Consider the following 17,038-nt stretch of genomic DNA (forward strand, 5'->3'; position numbering starts at 1 on the left):
CTTTATAGTCCACACTGTCTCAAGATGAATTTAAACTAGAGGACCAGAGAAAACCAGAACCAGTCTCAAAAAATATTCTTACTTTTAATTAAATAATTATCCTTCGATAGGATATTCCAATAAGGCTAATTTTAGTGCCTGGTGAAGAGTTTAAAATTTGAGAATGGTGATGAAGAGGGTACTCCTAGAGTTTCACATATGAAAGGCATATATTTAACCCCTTCTCATGGTATAATCCCTTCAAGATAACAGTTACATTTATATTTATTCATATATTTATTTTAATGTGTACATTGAAAAATTAAACATGGGTATAGCTGTTTTCTTTAAATTTAAATACTATAAGTCTCAGAAAAAGATTTGATTTCATGGTGATGGATAAAACTAAACCTGGGCCAATTGTCGTAAATCTATATAAGAAATCCACAGACTTTAAAAGAAATAGTTGTTGACCAAGAAACCACTTTCATTAAACCTTGCACTGTGAATCTTGAAATTTCTCAGACTTGTGAATGTTAAAAATTTCCCCATTGGGGAATTCTCCATTGGAACAATTCCCTACTGGGAACATTCCCCATTTGGACAATGAGAACTCTACTTAGATCAGAAATGGGAAGACCTCTACTCCACCCTTACTTAAGACTGCTTTAGGGGAGAAAACTCCTTGCTAAACAATGAAAGTACTTAAACCCATACTTATAATGAGGCAAGAAGTTCTTTAAGCCATGCCTATTTTTAGAATTAATACAATGGGGTGCTAAGTACCTATTAAAGGTCAGGCAACTTGTAAACTTACAAGGAGCAAAGAGGTGAAAACTTATTCAGAAGTTTTTTCTGGTTCAAACTTACTAAAAGGATTAGTCGACTCAGCTGTGTTTTTTCTGGTTCAAACTTACTAAAGGGACTAGTCAACTCAGCTGTGAATTCAGAATGGGCTGTCCTTTGGAAAACATCTACTGTGATTGGTAGATGGAAGAATTTAGGGGAGGTGACATAGGAGAAAACCCCCTATATAAGAAAAAGGAATCTCTTGAGAAGAGGAGCTCTTGAGATATCTTGAGATATACAGGCTCTTGAGAGACAATCTCTAAGGAGGTCTTTCAAGGAAGGCTGACTCTGGCTGGAACTCCCTCTGGGGAGACTCTGTCCCCCTGAATCCTCACTTGAACAGATCTTGTGGTGAGTGATTAAGGACTGACTGATTTTTCTCTTAGGGCTTAGGCCTGGGTTGGCCAGGACTGGCCAGGGCCGGTCTCATTATTCCCCTTTTTCTCTCTTTCTTTCTTTAATTCCTCATTGTATTATTAATTAAAATCTCTATAAAACCCAGTTGACTTGGGCATATTCATAATTGGGAATATTTCCCTGGCGACCACCTTATATTAGATTTAAAACAAGACACTGTAGTGAAAACATATTTTCTGCGGTCAAAATTTACTCACCCACTCTTATATCTATCACAATTTATATCTTCAACCATTTTAACTCTTATAGTTTATGTCTCCCACTCTTTTAAATGCCACAGCACAAAGAATGACTAGAGCATGAATGTCCTAGAACATCTGTGAACTGAACCATTCACTACAATTCAAGTCATTGTAGCTTTTGTGTAGCACATGCATCCTTCAGTATTCAGACAACAACACTACTCGAGTCAGTAAATGAAAAGTCAGATAATTCCACAGTTGATCCAGAGAGATTTAAAAAATCCAATCCATCACAGAAGACTAAATATTCATTTATAAAGGATTCCATTTGAACATAAGTTGTTCCATAGGTTTTTTAAAAGTCTTTGACTTTATGAATGAATTGCGTACAGGTAAAGTTATAGTTTTAAATTTCCTTGGTATTGAGAATCACACTGGAAAGAATAGGAAATACCCATCTCTCATCTGAAAATACTAATATGAATTCATGCAAAGATTTATTTACCTAATTCACTTGTGAGTCAGTGAATTTTTTAGAATTTTTGTTGTTCAGTCATTTTGAGTCATGTCTGACTTTTTATGACCCCATTTGAGGCTTTTCTACTACAATGGTTTGCCATTTTCTTCTCTAGAACATTTTACAAATGAGGAACTGAAGCCAACAAGGTAGAATGATTTGCCCATAATCACATAGCTATTAAATATCTGAGGCAGAATTTTGAACTCATGATGATGAGTCTTCTTGATTCCAAATCCAATGCTCTTATCTCATGCACAATCGATTTGTTCAATTCCTTTGAAAATGGGTGTTTACTTCCCAAAACATCATGTCTAAAAGAATTTACAAACTTGTACAATGTTTACCAAAGGTAGCTCACCACTGACTTTTCATTAGATGATTTCTTATTAATAAGTTGCAGAAAAATTAGTAATTTTATTATGAACATAGTTAAATCATATGAGGAGAGGATTTTTCTAATATTTGAGCAGCTAATTCAACAAATGCATTTAGGTAAAATTTATCTAATGAAGCAGGTTATTTTTACATATTAAGAGACTAGTCCTCCAAGCTCTCATTTCTTGTTCTTATTATTTTCTTCTTCATCTGAGAGCGATTCTAGATGTTGCAAATAAGAGGAACCTAGACATTAACTAAATGATTTTGATTTTATTACAGTGTTCAGTTACTATGATGCTATTGAATTTTTTTTTTGGAAATTTCTAAGTCATCTAGTCCAAATATTATTCAGTCAGTTGCCTACAGAGACCTTGCAAGAGTAACATGTTTGAATCCAGAAATCAATTATGAATCCTTGAAAAACTTGTATATTTCTGATAGCAATTTGTTTTCAAGTTTGAAAAACTATCCTAAATTTTGTTTCTGAGATAATCAGCTAGTTGGTAGATGTGTGGTGGTATCTCACAGTTGTTTTAATTTGCATTTCTTTAATCAATAGTGATTTGTAGCATTTTTAGATGACTATGGGATAGTTTTAATTACTTCCCATGAAAATTTCCTGTTTATATTTTTTACCCATTTTTCAGATGGGGAATGTTTTTTATTCTTATACATTTGACCTAATTCTCCATATATATTTGAGAAATGGTGATTTTGTCAGAGACACTCACTATAATTTTTACTCAAAATTAGTTTTTTCTCTTATAATCTTGTTGCACTGGTTTTATCTGTATGAAATACTTTTAATTTAATGTAATCAGAATCATGTATTTCATTTTCTTTGGACATAAATTCTTCCTTTATCTATAAGTCTAACAGGTAAACTTTTCCATGTTCCCCTAATTTGCCTATAATGTTACCCTTTATTTCTAGAGCAAGTATCCATTTTGACTATCCTCCTGTATAGTATGAGATCTTGGTCCATTCCTAATCTCTGCCATATTGTTTTCTAGTTTTCCTAGCAGTTTTTTTTTTAAATAGTGAGTTTTTTCCCCCAAAGCTTGGATTTTTATGTTTATTGAACACTTACGTTACTACAGATGCACTCTGTCCACTGCTCTACCTTGCTGCCTCTATTTAATGAACTATGATTAGATAATTCCTTTTGCAATTTTAATAAATCTTATCTCTGACACAAGCTGGGCATTTGGCACTGTATATGATGTTAAATTTCTGCAATGTGTGGATGAGTTTTGCTAAATTGTATTTTTTCCTTTTCTCTTTTTTATTACAGTAGGGAATTTCATGGTCAGATATGTACCCAAGGAAAATCACTTTTGTTGTAAGGTTGAAGTAGACTGGAAAAAGTCAAGACTTTAAGTAGAGGAATTAATTAGAAGGCCATTATGATCATCTAAAAGAGAGGCGATGAGGGGCAAATGAGAGCAGTAAATGTTTAACTGGAGAAAAGGGTACCTATACATAGATAGATGTGTAGTATTTCATTTCTTGAAGGTAGGGAATTTTTTTATTTTGTCTTTGTAACACAAACACAATGAATTCAATTTAATATATATGTCATAAAAATTTGGTTGATTGGATAAAAACTAACACCATGCTTGGAGTTTTCCATCATATTAAAAACCTGCTAAATGTATGCTCTACAGACGAATATTTTCAAAGCCAGGCCACCTCCAGGCTACCTCCAGGCCACAGTGAAGTATCAGAGCAGCCCTTTTTGCCCCCATGATGAAATTGACTTGTACAATAAATATTTCAATAAGTTTTGCAGTTTCCCTCTTGTGGAAGTCTCCCATATCCCTAATAATTTCAAATTCCCATTTTTCAGGTTTTTTCCTGCTCCATAATGTCTACTTGATGTCAAACAAAAAGAAATACCATACTTATTCCATCGATTGATAGATCATGAATAAATTAATGAAAAAAGAATTATAACTCCCCATCCTGCATTCTCTCATCTGAAAAATCTTGACTTACATGCCCCTGAAAAAAGGTCATTCACCAAGAATTCCTCTTAGGTGATCCTTGTTTTCTTTACTTTTTAAAAATTTATTCATTTATTTATTTATTTAGAATATTTTTCCATGGTTACATGATTCATGATTTTTCTCACCCCTCTTCCTCCCCCGTCCAGGACCTGCCAAGCAATTGCACTGTGTAATATGTGTATCATTGTTGAAAACCTATTTACATATTATTTATATTTGCAAAAGAATAATCTTTTAATGTCAATATCTCGGTCATATCCCCATCTAAATATGTGACCAATCATGTGTTTTTCTTCTGCTTTTCTACTCTCATAGTTCTTTCTGTGGATGTGGATGGCATTCTTTCTCATAAGTTCCTCTGACTATCACATTCGATTGTGCCACAATGTATCAGACTCTGTGTACAATGTTCTCCTGGTTCTGTTCCTTTCATTTCACATCAATTCTTGGAGGTCTTTCCAATGGTGATCCTCCTTTTCAAGGCAAAATGACACCCATTGCATTGTATTCTCCATTAATTGACTCCTTTAACTTCCCCAATGTCTTATTTATTCCTGATGTCTTGCTCTCTGATGTCTGCTCCATTGCTGACTACAAACATGTTTATGTTTCACTATTCTTAAAAAGCCCTCACTTAATTTGTGCAATCTCACTATTGTCAATCTATGTTTCTCCTCCCTCTTGTGGCTAAACTCCTTGAGAAAGTTTTCAACAATCAGTTCTTCTCATTCCCCTTTTAACTCTCTGTACTTTCTTTTCTTTTCCTTTTTTTCTTGTGGAAGTCAAGATGACTTTTTTCAATTAGTTTAATGTTGTTGTTTTTTTAACCATTTACATGCAATATCAAGTCATCACATAAGATTTCCCAAGTTATATTATTGAATTTATCTCCCTCCCTCACTTCCCTTCCCCTTCCTGGAGCTAGCAGACAATTTGATCTGGCTTATACGTGTGTACTTTGTTTTCTAACTACATGATTTATTAGAAAATAGGCTCATCAAAATAACCAGTGATCTCTAGATTGACAAATCTAGTGAACTTTTATTGATCCTTGTCCTTTCTGACAACTCTGTACCCTTTGACTCTGTGAATAACCATTTTCTCATTGATACACTCTTTTGCCTAGCTTTTTTTTTACAACTCTGTTCTCTCCTAGTTCTCCTCCTGCTTGTCAGAAAACTCCTACTTAATATCCTTTGATGGATCTTTGTCTAGTCATAGCTACTTACTGTGGGTATTTCTCAAGGCTCTATCCTGGACATCCTTCTTGTATCTCTATTATTTTGCTTGGTAAACTCATTATTTCCCATAGATTCAAGTATCATTTCTATGCTGATGACTCTCAGATTTGCTTCTCCATCTTCAATGTCTCTTCTGACATTCTGATATCATACACGCGCACGCGCACACACACACACACACAAACACACACGCACACACAGAGGATATCTTGAAGTGAATGATCTGGATATCCCAATTTCTCAAAAATTAAACTTGCTATCTTTCCTAGGTGAATTTTTAGAGGCTGTCCTAAATACCTTTGTCAGTGCCTTCAGCCTGCCAGAGTTACTGACAATTTATCTGGCATATGTTTTCTACAGATATAGTTGTTTGTCTGTTGTCTCCTGTATTAGAATGTGAGGTCCTTGAGAAAAAGAGCTTTTCCCCTCTTTTATTTATATCCTATGTGCTTAGCAAAATAATTAGAATTTACTACTTAATAAATGCTTATTGATTTCACTTGTTGATCTCTGCATTTTACCAATCATGAAGAAAAAGGTGAAAAATATGTCCAAGGGGTTATAAAATTATGCATACCTTTTGTCCAAGCAATAGTCCTTCTAGCACCCTACACCAAAAACAAAAAAGGAAAAATAAAAGGACCCACATGTTCAAAAATATTGAAAGTTAATCTTTTTGTTGTGGCAAAAGACTGAAAACTGAGGAGATGCCCATTAATTAGGGAATGGTTGAATGAGTTGAGGCATATGATTACAATGGAATACTATTATACTAAAATAAATGAGGAAGAGGATGGTTTCAGAAAACTCCAGAAAAATGCATACAAATTTATGCAAAGTGAAGTGAGCAGAACAAGACAGATAGTAAAAGAAATATTGTAATAATTTTTAATGATTGTAAATTAATAATATTGTAATAAAATAAATAACTGTAAAACTGATCAATACAATAGTTCATAACAACTGCAAAAGACTTCAGTGAAAACATGCTAAGTAAAGAGAGACAATGGATGGATCTTGACTGAAGACTGTAGTATATCTTTCATTATTTTTCTTCCCCCCCTGCCTGGCAACATGACTATTGTGAAAGTGTGCTTTATATCACTTCATATGTGTAATTGGTATTCTATTTCTTGCTTTCTCGTTAGTTGGGAGTGGGGTGAAGGGCAAGAGAAAATTTGGAACAAAAATTAAAAATAAAATAATTCATCAAAAAATAGAAAAAGAAAGATGTAGACAGGAGGAATGATAACTTCTTTCAAAAATTCCCCCGATTTTATTGTAGGAAGAAACCTGTGTTCTATGGATCACTGAGCTTCTCTAGTTCAATTATTCCATATCGAATAGACTTGAGAATATATCCTGTATGTATATATGGAAACAATCAGATATACAACTGTTTCGTGAGATTAGAGAAAATAACACTCACCAATGAATACATATCAACTTTGGAAAATTAATACTTTTATTAGGAAACATACAAGTGATAGTACATAACAAAGTTAGGATTTGGATAAAGCTGGAATTAACATTTTCTGTTGTCTAGACTTTTTTGAATTGTTATATGACTTATAAAATTTTGGGTAGAAACATTCTGATTTTGATCTTCTCAGCACATTGATGTACAGTTTGAATGTCAATTACAAGTCCCAGAGCTGGTAGAATCTTTCTTTTTTAATCACCATATTAAATACTGATAGATAGTACATATTTTGAAGAGGGGAAAAAAGCACGTAACATTATTGTTCACATCTTATCCTAGAGAGATAAAGATTAATCTGCATGTTCCTTTTAAAAGCCACAACTATTGGAAAAAATGGTTGGAGGGCTGGGTGTTCAGCAACAGGAGGAGCCACAGCAGGCTGGGCGGCAACAGGTGGTTCTACAGCAGGTGGTCTGGCAGCAAATAGGTCTGCAGCAGGGCTGGCAGCAGCTGGACACACAGCAGCTGGGGCGGCAGCAAGGGCGGCAGCAGCTGGACACACAGCAGCTGGGGCGGCAGCAAGGGCGGCAGCAGCTGGACACACAGCAGCTGGGGCGGCAGCAGCTGGACACACAGCAGCTAGGGCGACAGCAAGTTGTGCGGCAACAAGTAGTCTGGCAGCAGGAAGGGCGGCAGCAAGTAGGTTGGCAGCAAACAGACTGGCAGCACCTTGGTCTGCAGCAGCTGGGGCGGCAGCAGCTGGGGCGGCAGCAAGCTGGCCGACAACAAGTGGGGCGGCAGCAGGGCTGGCAGCAGCTGGACACACAGCAAGTTGGGCGGCAGCAAGTTGGGCGACAACAAGTAGTTTGGCAGCAGCTTGGTTGGCAGCACACAGACTGGCAGCAGTTTGGTCTGCAACAGCTGGGAGCACAGCAGGTCTCTTGACAGAGGTCCTGGCCACAGCTCAGGTCAGAGCAGACGGAGCCACAACAAGAGTTGACCATGGTGTCAGTGGAAGGATCTTTCAGGATTGGTTCAAGGACAGTGCTCGTGAGGATGTGGAGTATGAAAAACTTCTTGCCCCACAGTCTCTTATATACCCTCATGAATAATTGCTGTCAGCAGTTGTAGACAATTTCCTTGTTAGTGTTGATCATAATGGGTAAGAAAGCAACAGATTAAATAATAGATTTTGCTCACCAAAGAAAGCCTTTTTTCCTTGACCTTTTGGGATTCATCATCATCTCATTAATTATCATTCCTCCCTCTAGGTCATCATTTGTGTTTTCATGTTAACTACTTTTGAAAATATCTTTCCTTGTTCAGCTCCGGTCAATCATGTGACATCCTTGTTTCAATGTTTGAGTGTGTTACACATGACTGCTTTTTTGGCATCATTCCTTGTATCATGGTGGATTTTATTCTCAACGGATGAGGACACTTTTAGAAGTTGAGGTAAGTTCTAACATATAGTCCACCTGGGACTTTTCAGTTAATGACACAGAGCCTATGTTGGGAGCCATCAAATCACAATATCTTGACAAGGACATTTGTGGAAACCAGAAAGTCACAAAGTGACTCTTTTTGCAGGATGGAATCATCCACTCAGCCCCCTCTGTATGACTTCTCTCATCAACATCCCTTACTAATGGAAATGACATTGCATGATTGCTATCCTCTCCTTAGTCTCAGAAAAAGTAATATAAGAGCAAAATGCTTGTACAGTATTTTCCCAAAATATCACCAAAAGAACACTCACAAATCCAGGCCCAAAAGACCATCATGAGTTAACCTTTGCTTAGGTATATAATCCCCAGCAAAAGCTGTGCCTAAAAGCTGTATCCAGAAAATCCCCTACTCCCCTGTACAGAAACTTATTCTCCTAAGCTAGTACATAAATCATTAATAGGAAAGATCTGTACAAAATGCTTTGGTACACCATGCTTCATCAAGCCTCAGTGACTTAATTTTACCAACCAAAACTCTCCTTGAAAAACTCTCTAACAAACCTTGAAAAATGATCAGCCTAATGTTAAATCTGAATTGTGTTTTCAATACCCCTTTGATCTCTCAATTTCACTGCTATGATTGTTAATTGTCTATAGGATCGCTGACTGATTATCTATTTTTATTAAAAGTAATAAATGATTTTCCTTGATTGTCCGTAAGCTCAAAGCTCCTCACAGGATAATGATAAAATTAAGCCACCTGTGATGAAATCATTTGTCTTCTGTAGAACCTTTGTGTATTGTGTATCCTGTCAGAATCAACAGTTACCATACAAATGCATAGAATGATCTCAGAATGTTAATCAAACAATTTTTTAAAAGTTATGTAAAGATAATTTTAGCGTTGTGACTTAAAATCTAAATTTTACTGGTCGCCAGGGAAAATCACAAATAATAAAATACCCAAGTCAGCTGGAAATTTTATGGTGATTTAATTGATATAGTGGAGGAGATTAAGAAGAAGGAAGAAGGAAAGGGAGTAGGATTTCTCCCGCCTGGCTACTACCAGGTGGGAAGATTAGGAGATCTAGAAAGTAAGATTTTGCAGTGTGAAGGAAGAAGGGATAAGCCTGACCTCCAAAAGGGCTCAGCCAAGATGCCTGAACCTGAATCAGATCAAGGGCAAACTCACCTTGAAACGCAGACAAATAACTGCCACCACTCCAAGATGTCGGAACACCTAGCATGCTGCCAGCCAGAGTCGCCTCTCCAGGGAAAGAGAGAGAAGAGAGCCAGTAACGTGTCTTATATAGATGGTTTTATGTCACTTTCCTGTGTCTCATCTGTACCAATGATAGCTTAACATGGCTTAGGACAGACCAGGGATCTGTCTACTGTTTCTGCACATGTCTGTTGAAGGCTATTTCCTCAGATAATTAAATCTTTGTGTATGGTGCAGGCATCCCGACCTTGTTAAACTGAGTAGGGTGGAGAAATGTAGAGTTCCCAAGACTTGATTCTGTTAAATCAAGTTTCTCCATTGTTACTAATCAGGAAATATCTAAATCAGATCTTCTAAAGTACAGTCTGATTAGGGTGGAATAGTTTTAAAATTCACAATGAATGTATCACTTATCCAATTATCTTTACTCAAACATGCATGTTAAATAATGTAACTGTGTGCCAAGAAAATGGGTATAAAAATAAAGGCTAAATCTAGGCATGGCGAAGTATCCACTTCATGCAGAATCTCACCCCTGGCAGATACACACATACAGCTGCCTTCCATCTTTCATTTCTGCCTTGCTGTTGCACCTGCCAAGGACCCTCTGGAGCTGTGGGCTCAGCTGGATCTGAGGCCATGGCAGCCTACAGGGTTGTCCAATATTTAGATCACTGAAAAGTTGTTTTGTATGAATAATGAAGTCTGCATTATTTCCAGAGCCCAAAGCTAGGAAGGGACAGAATGCCTCCTCATACTTCTCAGGCCTAATGATTACTATCTTCTATACTTGATTCATAGGGAACAAATAATATAAACAAAGGGAATATGGAAAACATTGCTAGGGATTATGGAATGGTGAGCAAGAAATATGGGGATGAAGATGCCATGTTTATTATTTTAAGATAGCCTATTGTTTTCAATGATTGCTGGTGAGATTTCAGAAGAAATAAGTAGAATTGAGAAGTGAAATTTTGGCGAAGGAGATTGTATCTGAGACTAGGCCAAAGACTTTTACCTAGGCATTTAATTCCTTCCATTGTTCCTTCTCTGATGTATCATGATATGAAGGTTATCCTGAGTACTCCAGGGCATGCCAGTGAAGCACAAACTTGACAGCTTCTATCATTTTGGAATATCTTTGTACATCCTAAATGGACTTCCCTCCCTCCCCCAGAAATAAGAATTTTGTAGGAAGAAGCTCAGCATCAATTGGTCACCTATTTAGTGATAGATTTTTCAGCAATAACAACCATAACATTATTTCTATAAACAACATCAAAATAGAAGAGGGAGTTGTAGTTAGATGAAAAGATACTTCACAAATATTCCTTAAGGAAGCAATTAAAAGAATTGATAGAGTGAATTTTATTTTTCTCTCTAAGGAAATTACAAATATCACTTCATGAGATATTTCTTCAAGATGAATTGAAGTATTAAGTAAAGGAATTTGCTGAGAAAAGAAAGATGAACGTGAAAATAATTGCATATATTATTTGCTGAAACACTGATGCTGCCTTTAATCTTTGAGTCTTGGAATTTGACTAATTCCTATATAGTCTCAAGACTGGAAAGATTTTATGAACTTTGATAATGTCTTCTTTTTGTTCCTTTGACATGTATAGAGACTTCTACTTCTCAGTTTCTTCTTTTTTTCCTCTTATTCATTCATCTATCCAATATAATTACTTGAACACAACATACATTGTATGACTGAACACTGAACTATATGAAGGGAATTGAGAGAAATATAACATTGACTTAGGCCTGTCTTCAAGGTTAGTGCATTCTATTTAATTTAGGCAATTTATATTTTTATAAATATCTGCCCATTTTGCCTAGTTTGTCATATTTGTTGCCATATAAATGGGCAAATTAGATCTTAATAATTACCTTAATGTCTTCTTCATTAGAAGTGAGATCACCATTTTCATTTTTGATGCCATTAATTTGATTCTCTTCTTTTAAAAATTAGATTAACCAGTACTTGATCTATTTTATTTATTTTTTCTAAGTACCAGTTCCTAGTCTTATATATTAATTTAATAGTTTTTAAATTCAATTTTATTTATTTATCCTTCCATTTTTAAAATTTCCAATTTAGCTCTTATCTGGGGATTTCAAATTTGTTTACTTTGTAATTTTTTTTTAACTTGCAACCCCAATTCATTGATCTCCCCCTCTATTTTGTTGATATAGGCACTCAGGGATATAAATTTTCCCCTGAGTACTGCTTTGGCAGTATCCCATAGATCTTGATATGTTGCCTCCTCATTGTCGTTCTCTTGGATTAAATCAGTACTTGTTTCTATGATTTGTTCTTTGACTCTATAGTTTTGGAGAATTATTTAGCTTCCAATTAATTTTAAATTTGCTGCTCCATGACCTCTTATTATTTATAACTTTATCACATTATGACCTGATAAACTTGCATTTTTTTATTTCTGCATGTTTGGGATGTTTTTATGCTCTAGTACATGGCCGATCTTTGTATATGTACCATGTGCTGCTGAAAAGAAGGTATATTCCTTTTTTATCCCTATTCCATTTTCTCCAGATATATATTAACTAAATTTTTTTCTAACATGCTATTCACTTTCCTCCATTCTTGTTTATTTTTTTATTCAATTAATCTCGTTCTGATAGGGGAAGGTTGAAGTCCCTCACTAGTATGATTTTACTATCTATTTCCTCCTTAAGCTCCTTAATTTCTCCTTTAAAAATCTAGATGCTATACCATTTGGTATATAAATATTTAGTATTGATATTACTTCATTGTTTGTAGTACCTTTTAGTAAGATGTAATTGCCTTCCTTATATATTTTAATCAGATCAATTTTTTTTTTTACTTCAGCTTTGTCTGATATCTGGATTGCTACTCCTGATTTTTTTTACTTTAATTATGCATAATAAATTCTGCTCCAATCTTTAATCTGTGTGTGTCACCCTGCCTCAAATTAGTTTCTTGTAAACAACATATAGTAGGATTCTGGTTTTTAATACAGTGTGCTATTTGCTTCCATTTTATGGGTAAGTTCGTCTCATTCACATTTATGATTACTGTGTATTGTCTTCTATCTTACTTTCCCCTTTTTATCCTTCTCTATTCCCTTTCACTCCATTCTTCCTCACCAGTGTTTTGCTTTTTATCATTCCCATTCTCATTTCCCTTCAATTATCTCCCCCTTCCCTTATCTTATTGCCTTTCTATTTCTCTGTAGGGTAAGATAGTATTCCATATGCCAATGAGTACATTATTCTTAGTAGAGCAGGTAAAAGGAATATACTTAGAAAGATAGTGTGGAAGTAAGTTGTAATCAGCTTACTTCCCCACTATCTTTCTAAGTATATTCCTTTTACCTGCTCTACCACTAAGAATAATGTTCAAGAAGTAGAGATACCCTCTTTCCATGTAGAAGGACAAACCTTTTTCCTCAATTAGGAAATAGTCAAGTGGTATGAATAGGCAGTTCTCAGATGAAGAAATCAAAACTATCAATAATGACATGAAAACTTGTTCTAAATCCCTCCTTATTAGATAAATGAAACTGAAAGCAACTCTGAGGTACCACTTTACACCTGGAAGATTGGTCAATATGGCATCAAAGGAAAGTGACAAATGTTGGAGGGGATGTGGCAGAATTGGGACACTCATACACTGCTGGTGGAGTTGTGAATTGATCCAACCATTCTGGAGGGCAATTTGGAATTGTGCCCAAAGGGCTTGAAAAGATTACATACCCTTTGATCCAGCCACACCACTTCTGGATTTGTACTCCAAAGAGATAAGAGGGAAAAATACTTGTACAAAAATATTCATAGTCACACTCTCTGTGGTAGCAAAAATTGGAAAATGAGGGGGTCTCCATCAATTGGGGAATGACTGAAAAAAATTGTGGTATCTGATGGTGATGGAATACTAATGTGTAGAAAGGAATAATGAACTGGAGGATTTCTATGTGAACTGGAAATATCTCAAAGAATTGATGTAGACTCCCTGGTGACCTTTGGAAAATGGCTACTTTTGTAGAGCTCAAAGTAGTTTTAAAGGATATACTGGAAAAAAAGAGGTGTATTGGACCACTTAAGAGCAAAGATCCGAGCTGAAGTTTTTGATGGACTAGATGATCAAGGTGAAAAACCTCCATCACTGTCTCATGAAAACCTTCTAATTAATGAATTAATTTGGGAGTATTTGGAATTCAACAAATATAAGTATTCAGCATCTGTTCTTATAGCTGAATCTGGTCATCCAGCAAAATGGGAAAATTGTTTTGAACAACTGCCTTTGAAAAAGGTCTAATTTCTCAAATTTATAGAATACTAAGTCAAAATCTTTTGATCTCATTGTATCCTCCTGAGTTTGTGCCTTGCTCTTCCTTATATCTACAATAATTTTCAATGACTAAAGATTTCTTTTTTATATCTGTTCATTTTCCTAGCCTTTTTCTTGACTTATATTTATATATTAAAGTTTGGCTCACTTCTACATGTGGAGTGGGCATTCTCCTTCACTTCAGGTTTTTTTTTTCTCCTGCTACTCTCAGAACTAGTTCTGGGTTTCTGCAAATTTCAGCTCTTACAAGGTTGTGTTATCTAAAGAGAGATGTGTTCAGTGCTTGTTGGGCATGAGCTGTGCTTTGCAACCTACTATAATCATTCCATTCTAACTTGCAACTACAATTCAGCTTCCTAATTCTGCTAGTCCTTCCCCTTTCCCTGAGACTGTGATCCAGAGCCTCATATGGCCTATGTAACAGAATCTTGCAATCAGGGCAACAAAGGATCTCCATAATGTCTTTCTAACCAGATTTCAGACCTCTGTACTGCCTATGAACTGAGAGTTTTGATGCCTGCTTCCTACTTCTGACTCAGTTTCCCCAAAGTCCAGCTATAGACATTCACTGACTAGACACACTGTGGGCTCCTTCTCCTTGGACTCAGTGCCTTACTAAAGGCTTGTACTGAGGTTGAGAACCTTGAGGATTGAGTATGAGATTGCTTTATTGTTGGCTTAGGAAAAGTCTCAAGGCCTTACAACTGGCTTGGGTTCAGGTTTGAAACCTTGAGCCATGAGGGAAGAGACAGTGGCTTGCTATTGGCTTGAAGCAGGGCTCCTCACTGTGGGCTACACTCCCCTGTGGCCCCAGTGAAATGTACTTTTCCTCCTGATTTTCCAGATCGTCTTGAGCTAAGACATTATCTCACATTTTCCCCTTTTGTTGGTACTGACACTCTAGAATTTCTTTTGGAATATTATTTTAATGTTGTTTGGAGGGATTTAATGGAGGGGTTAGGGCTTCCTTGCCTCTACTCTGACAGCTTGGTTCTACTCTGTTACTATCTGAAAAATTTGGTACAAGTATTTTTATTCTCTTCAACCATTTCTCATCTCATGATTTATGTATGACCTCCCTTTATGATTATTCATCTTTGTTTCTACCTAATCCCTTTATCTAGATCTCATCATTGCCTTAATTCTCTCTAATCTCTGGTTCTTCCTCCACATAATTGTCAAAGGGAGATTCTCAAATTGTAGGTCCGACCAGGTTACTTTCTTGTTCAAGAAATTCTAGCAAGTTTCCCAAGCTGTCTTAATTCTACTGCGTTATGTGTCCTGATTATTTCCAAATTCTCCTATCCAGGATTGTTTGTGTATATTTGCTTGCTTGTTCATGCCATTAAATTGTGATCTCCTGGACATCAGACTGTCTTTTCCAACTTTCTTGTATAAAAAGAACAAAATATATTTTATTATACTATATACATATATGTATGCATGTGTGTGTATTTGTGTGTGTGTGTGTGTGTGTGTGTGTACTGACATATCTCAATACTTAGCAGATCACCTGGTACCCAGTTGAGACTTAAGAAAATTCTATTGAGGAATTGACTGCCTCCCATTTTCTTTAGCATAAACCATGAACTCATCTGTTTGGCATTGACAGATCAACCTTTGCACAGTGAGAACAACCTACCCTAACATAGGCACAGATGGCATGTTCCTAAAATTGTCAGATGAAACACAACTGGGCAGGACAAATGTGACACTAACTGGTGGGGTTAGAATCCAAATAGATCTTTTGAGCATGCATGAATAGAATAAAATGAAGTGTAAAGGAGAAACTACAAACTTTAATACAAAAACTATAACTTTTCAAGTACAAAATTATAGAAGGATCCTGTCTACCAGGATGATTAGAAAGCAGTTTGTTTTTAAAAGATCATAGTGTTTAGTGGTCAATAACTTCAGTATAAGTCATCAGTGACAGGGATGTCAAGGCAAAATCAAATAGCTCCAAGTGGAAGAACATTTCAATTTCTTAATCAAATGTCTTCTGCTGCCATCAAATGGAATAGAGAGGAGTTACCTTCAAAGATTTATAATCTTTCTACTTCACTGAACTAATAGCCATGCATTTAAGACCACCATCCAATACAACACAGCTAGTCATCCTGAGCAGAAAGTGTTGTGGTGTGTGTTGAGATCAACATACTAGGTACAAACATTATGGTTGGGAGATACTTAGGAATACAGTCATAATGCTCACTTTTATTTGGCATATCTTAACACAACAGTGAGACATTGGTCAATTACCTCTCTCACTTCCCTTAATTTGACTCAAAGACAAATGACAGAACAATTATGTTGAACTCTAATTGTATGCAAGGAAACAGTGTACATTCCTTCTGAGCTTCAGGGCTATTTCCTGGAGTGAGGACAAAGTCACTAAGAAGATTTCCTCTTCTCTATTCAGTGATGGAAATCTTCCTTAACTGGTGTAACTATTTTCTGGCACAGAAGTGAAAACAAAAGTATAAGAGAAATGTGTCCATCAAGAGAACACATTGAGGATTCATGAAAGCTGTCTTCTCATCATGGGATGATTCTTTGGTTGAAGCCAAGAATTTATTTTGTGAGTTTAGGTCCAAGAGGCCAGAATTAAGAGAAATGAAAAGAAGTGGGAGAGAGGCATATTTAGGCTTGAGAGAAGGAACAACTACCTAATTACTGGTGTCCACACAGTAATAGAATATTTCCAGGTACATAGATTCATAGGGTAAAAGTCAAGGGATGATTCAGAAATAGAGAATGAAATGGGAAGACTTAAATAGAAAAGATGGCTGTGTTTTGTTTGCTTGTTTGTTTGTTACTTTTTTTTTAGTTTTATTTCTATCTGAGTTAAAATATTTATCCTAAAGAAGTCCACTGACTAATTTGATTATCACTTTTTCATCAGGAAAAACAATAAGGAAATAAATGGGACCTAGCAATAGCAACTACTTAGCCTTGGAGTATAAAAGAGGCTTACCAGGCCAGCAGACTTTCATACTCAAGTAACTCAGTCACCTGCAAACAAACCCAGAAG

General features: G+C 35.9%; 1 protein-coding gene across 1 annotated transcript; it reads right to left on the reverse strand.

Moving 5' to 3' along the window:
• Nucleotides 1-6,518: 6,518 nt before the first annotated feature.
• LOC100013556 (keratin-associated protein 4-2-like) lies at nucleotides 6,519-8,045 on the reverse strand. The gene has a single exon (XM_056816770.1). It carries the CDS (start codon nucleotides 8,000-8,002, stop codon nucleotides 7,412-7,414), a length of 591 nt encoding a protein of 196 aa, XP_056672748.1. The 5' UTR covers nucleotides 8,003-8,045; the 3' UTR covers nucleotides 6,519-7,411.
• Between the last annotated feature and the right edge of the window lie 8,993 nt (nucleotides 8,046-17,038).

Source organism: Monodelphis domestica, chromosome 2, assembly GCF_027887165.1.
Source record: "Monodelphis domestica isolate mMonDom1 chromosome 2, mMonDom1.pri, whole genome shotgun sequence".
Taxonomy (NCBI): Eukaryota; Metazoa; Chordata; class Mammalia; order Didelphimorphia; family Didelphidae; genus Monodelphis; species Monodelphis domestica.

Excerpts from the sequence above, each read along its gene's own strand:
- LOC100013556 (XM_056816770.1), bottom strand. The coding sequence starts at position 8,002 with ATGGTCAACTCTTGTTGTGGCTCCGTCTGCTCTGACCTGAGCTGTGGC.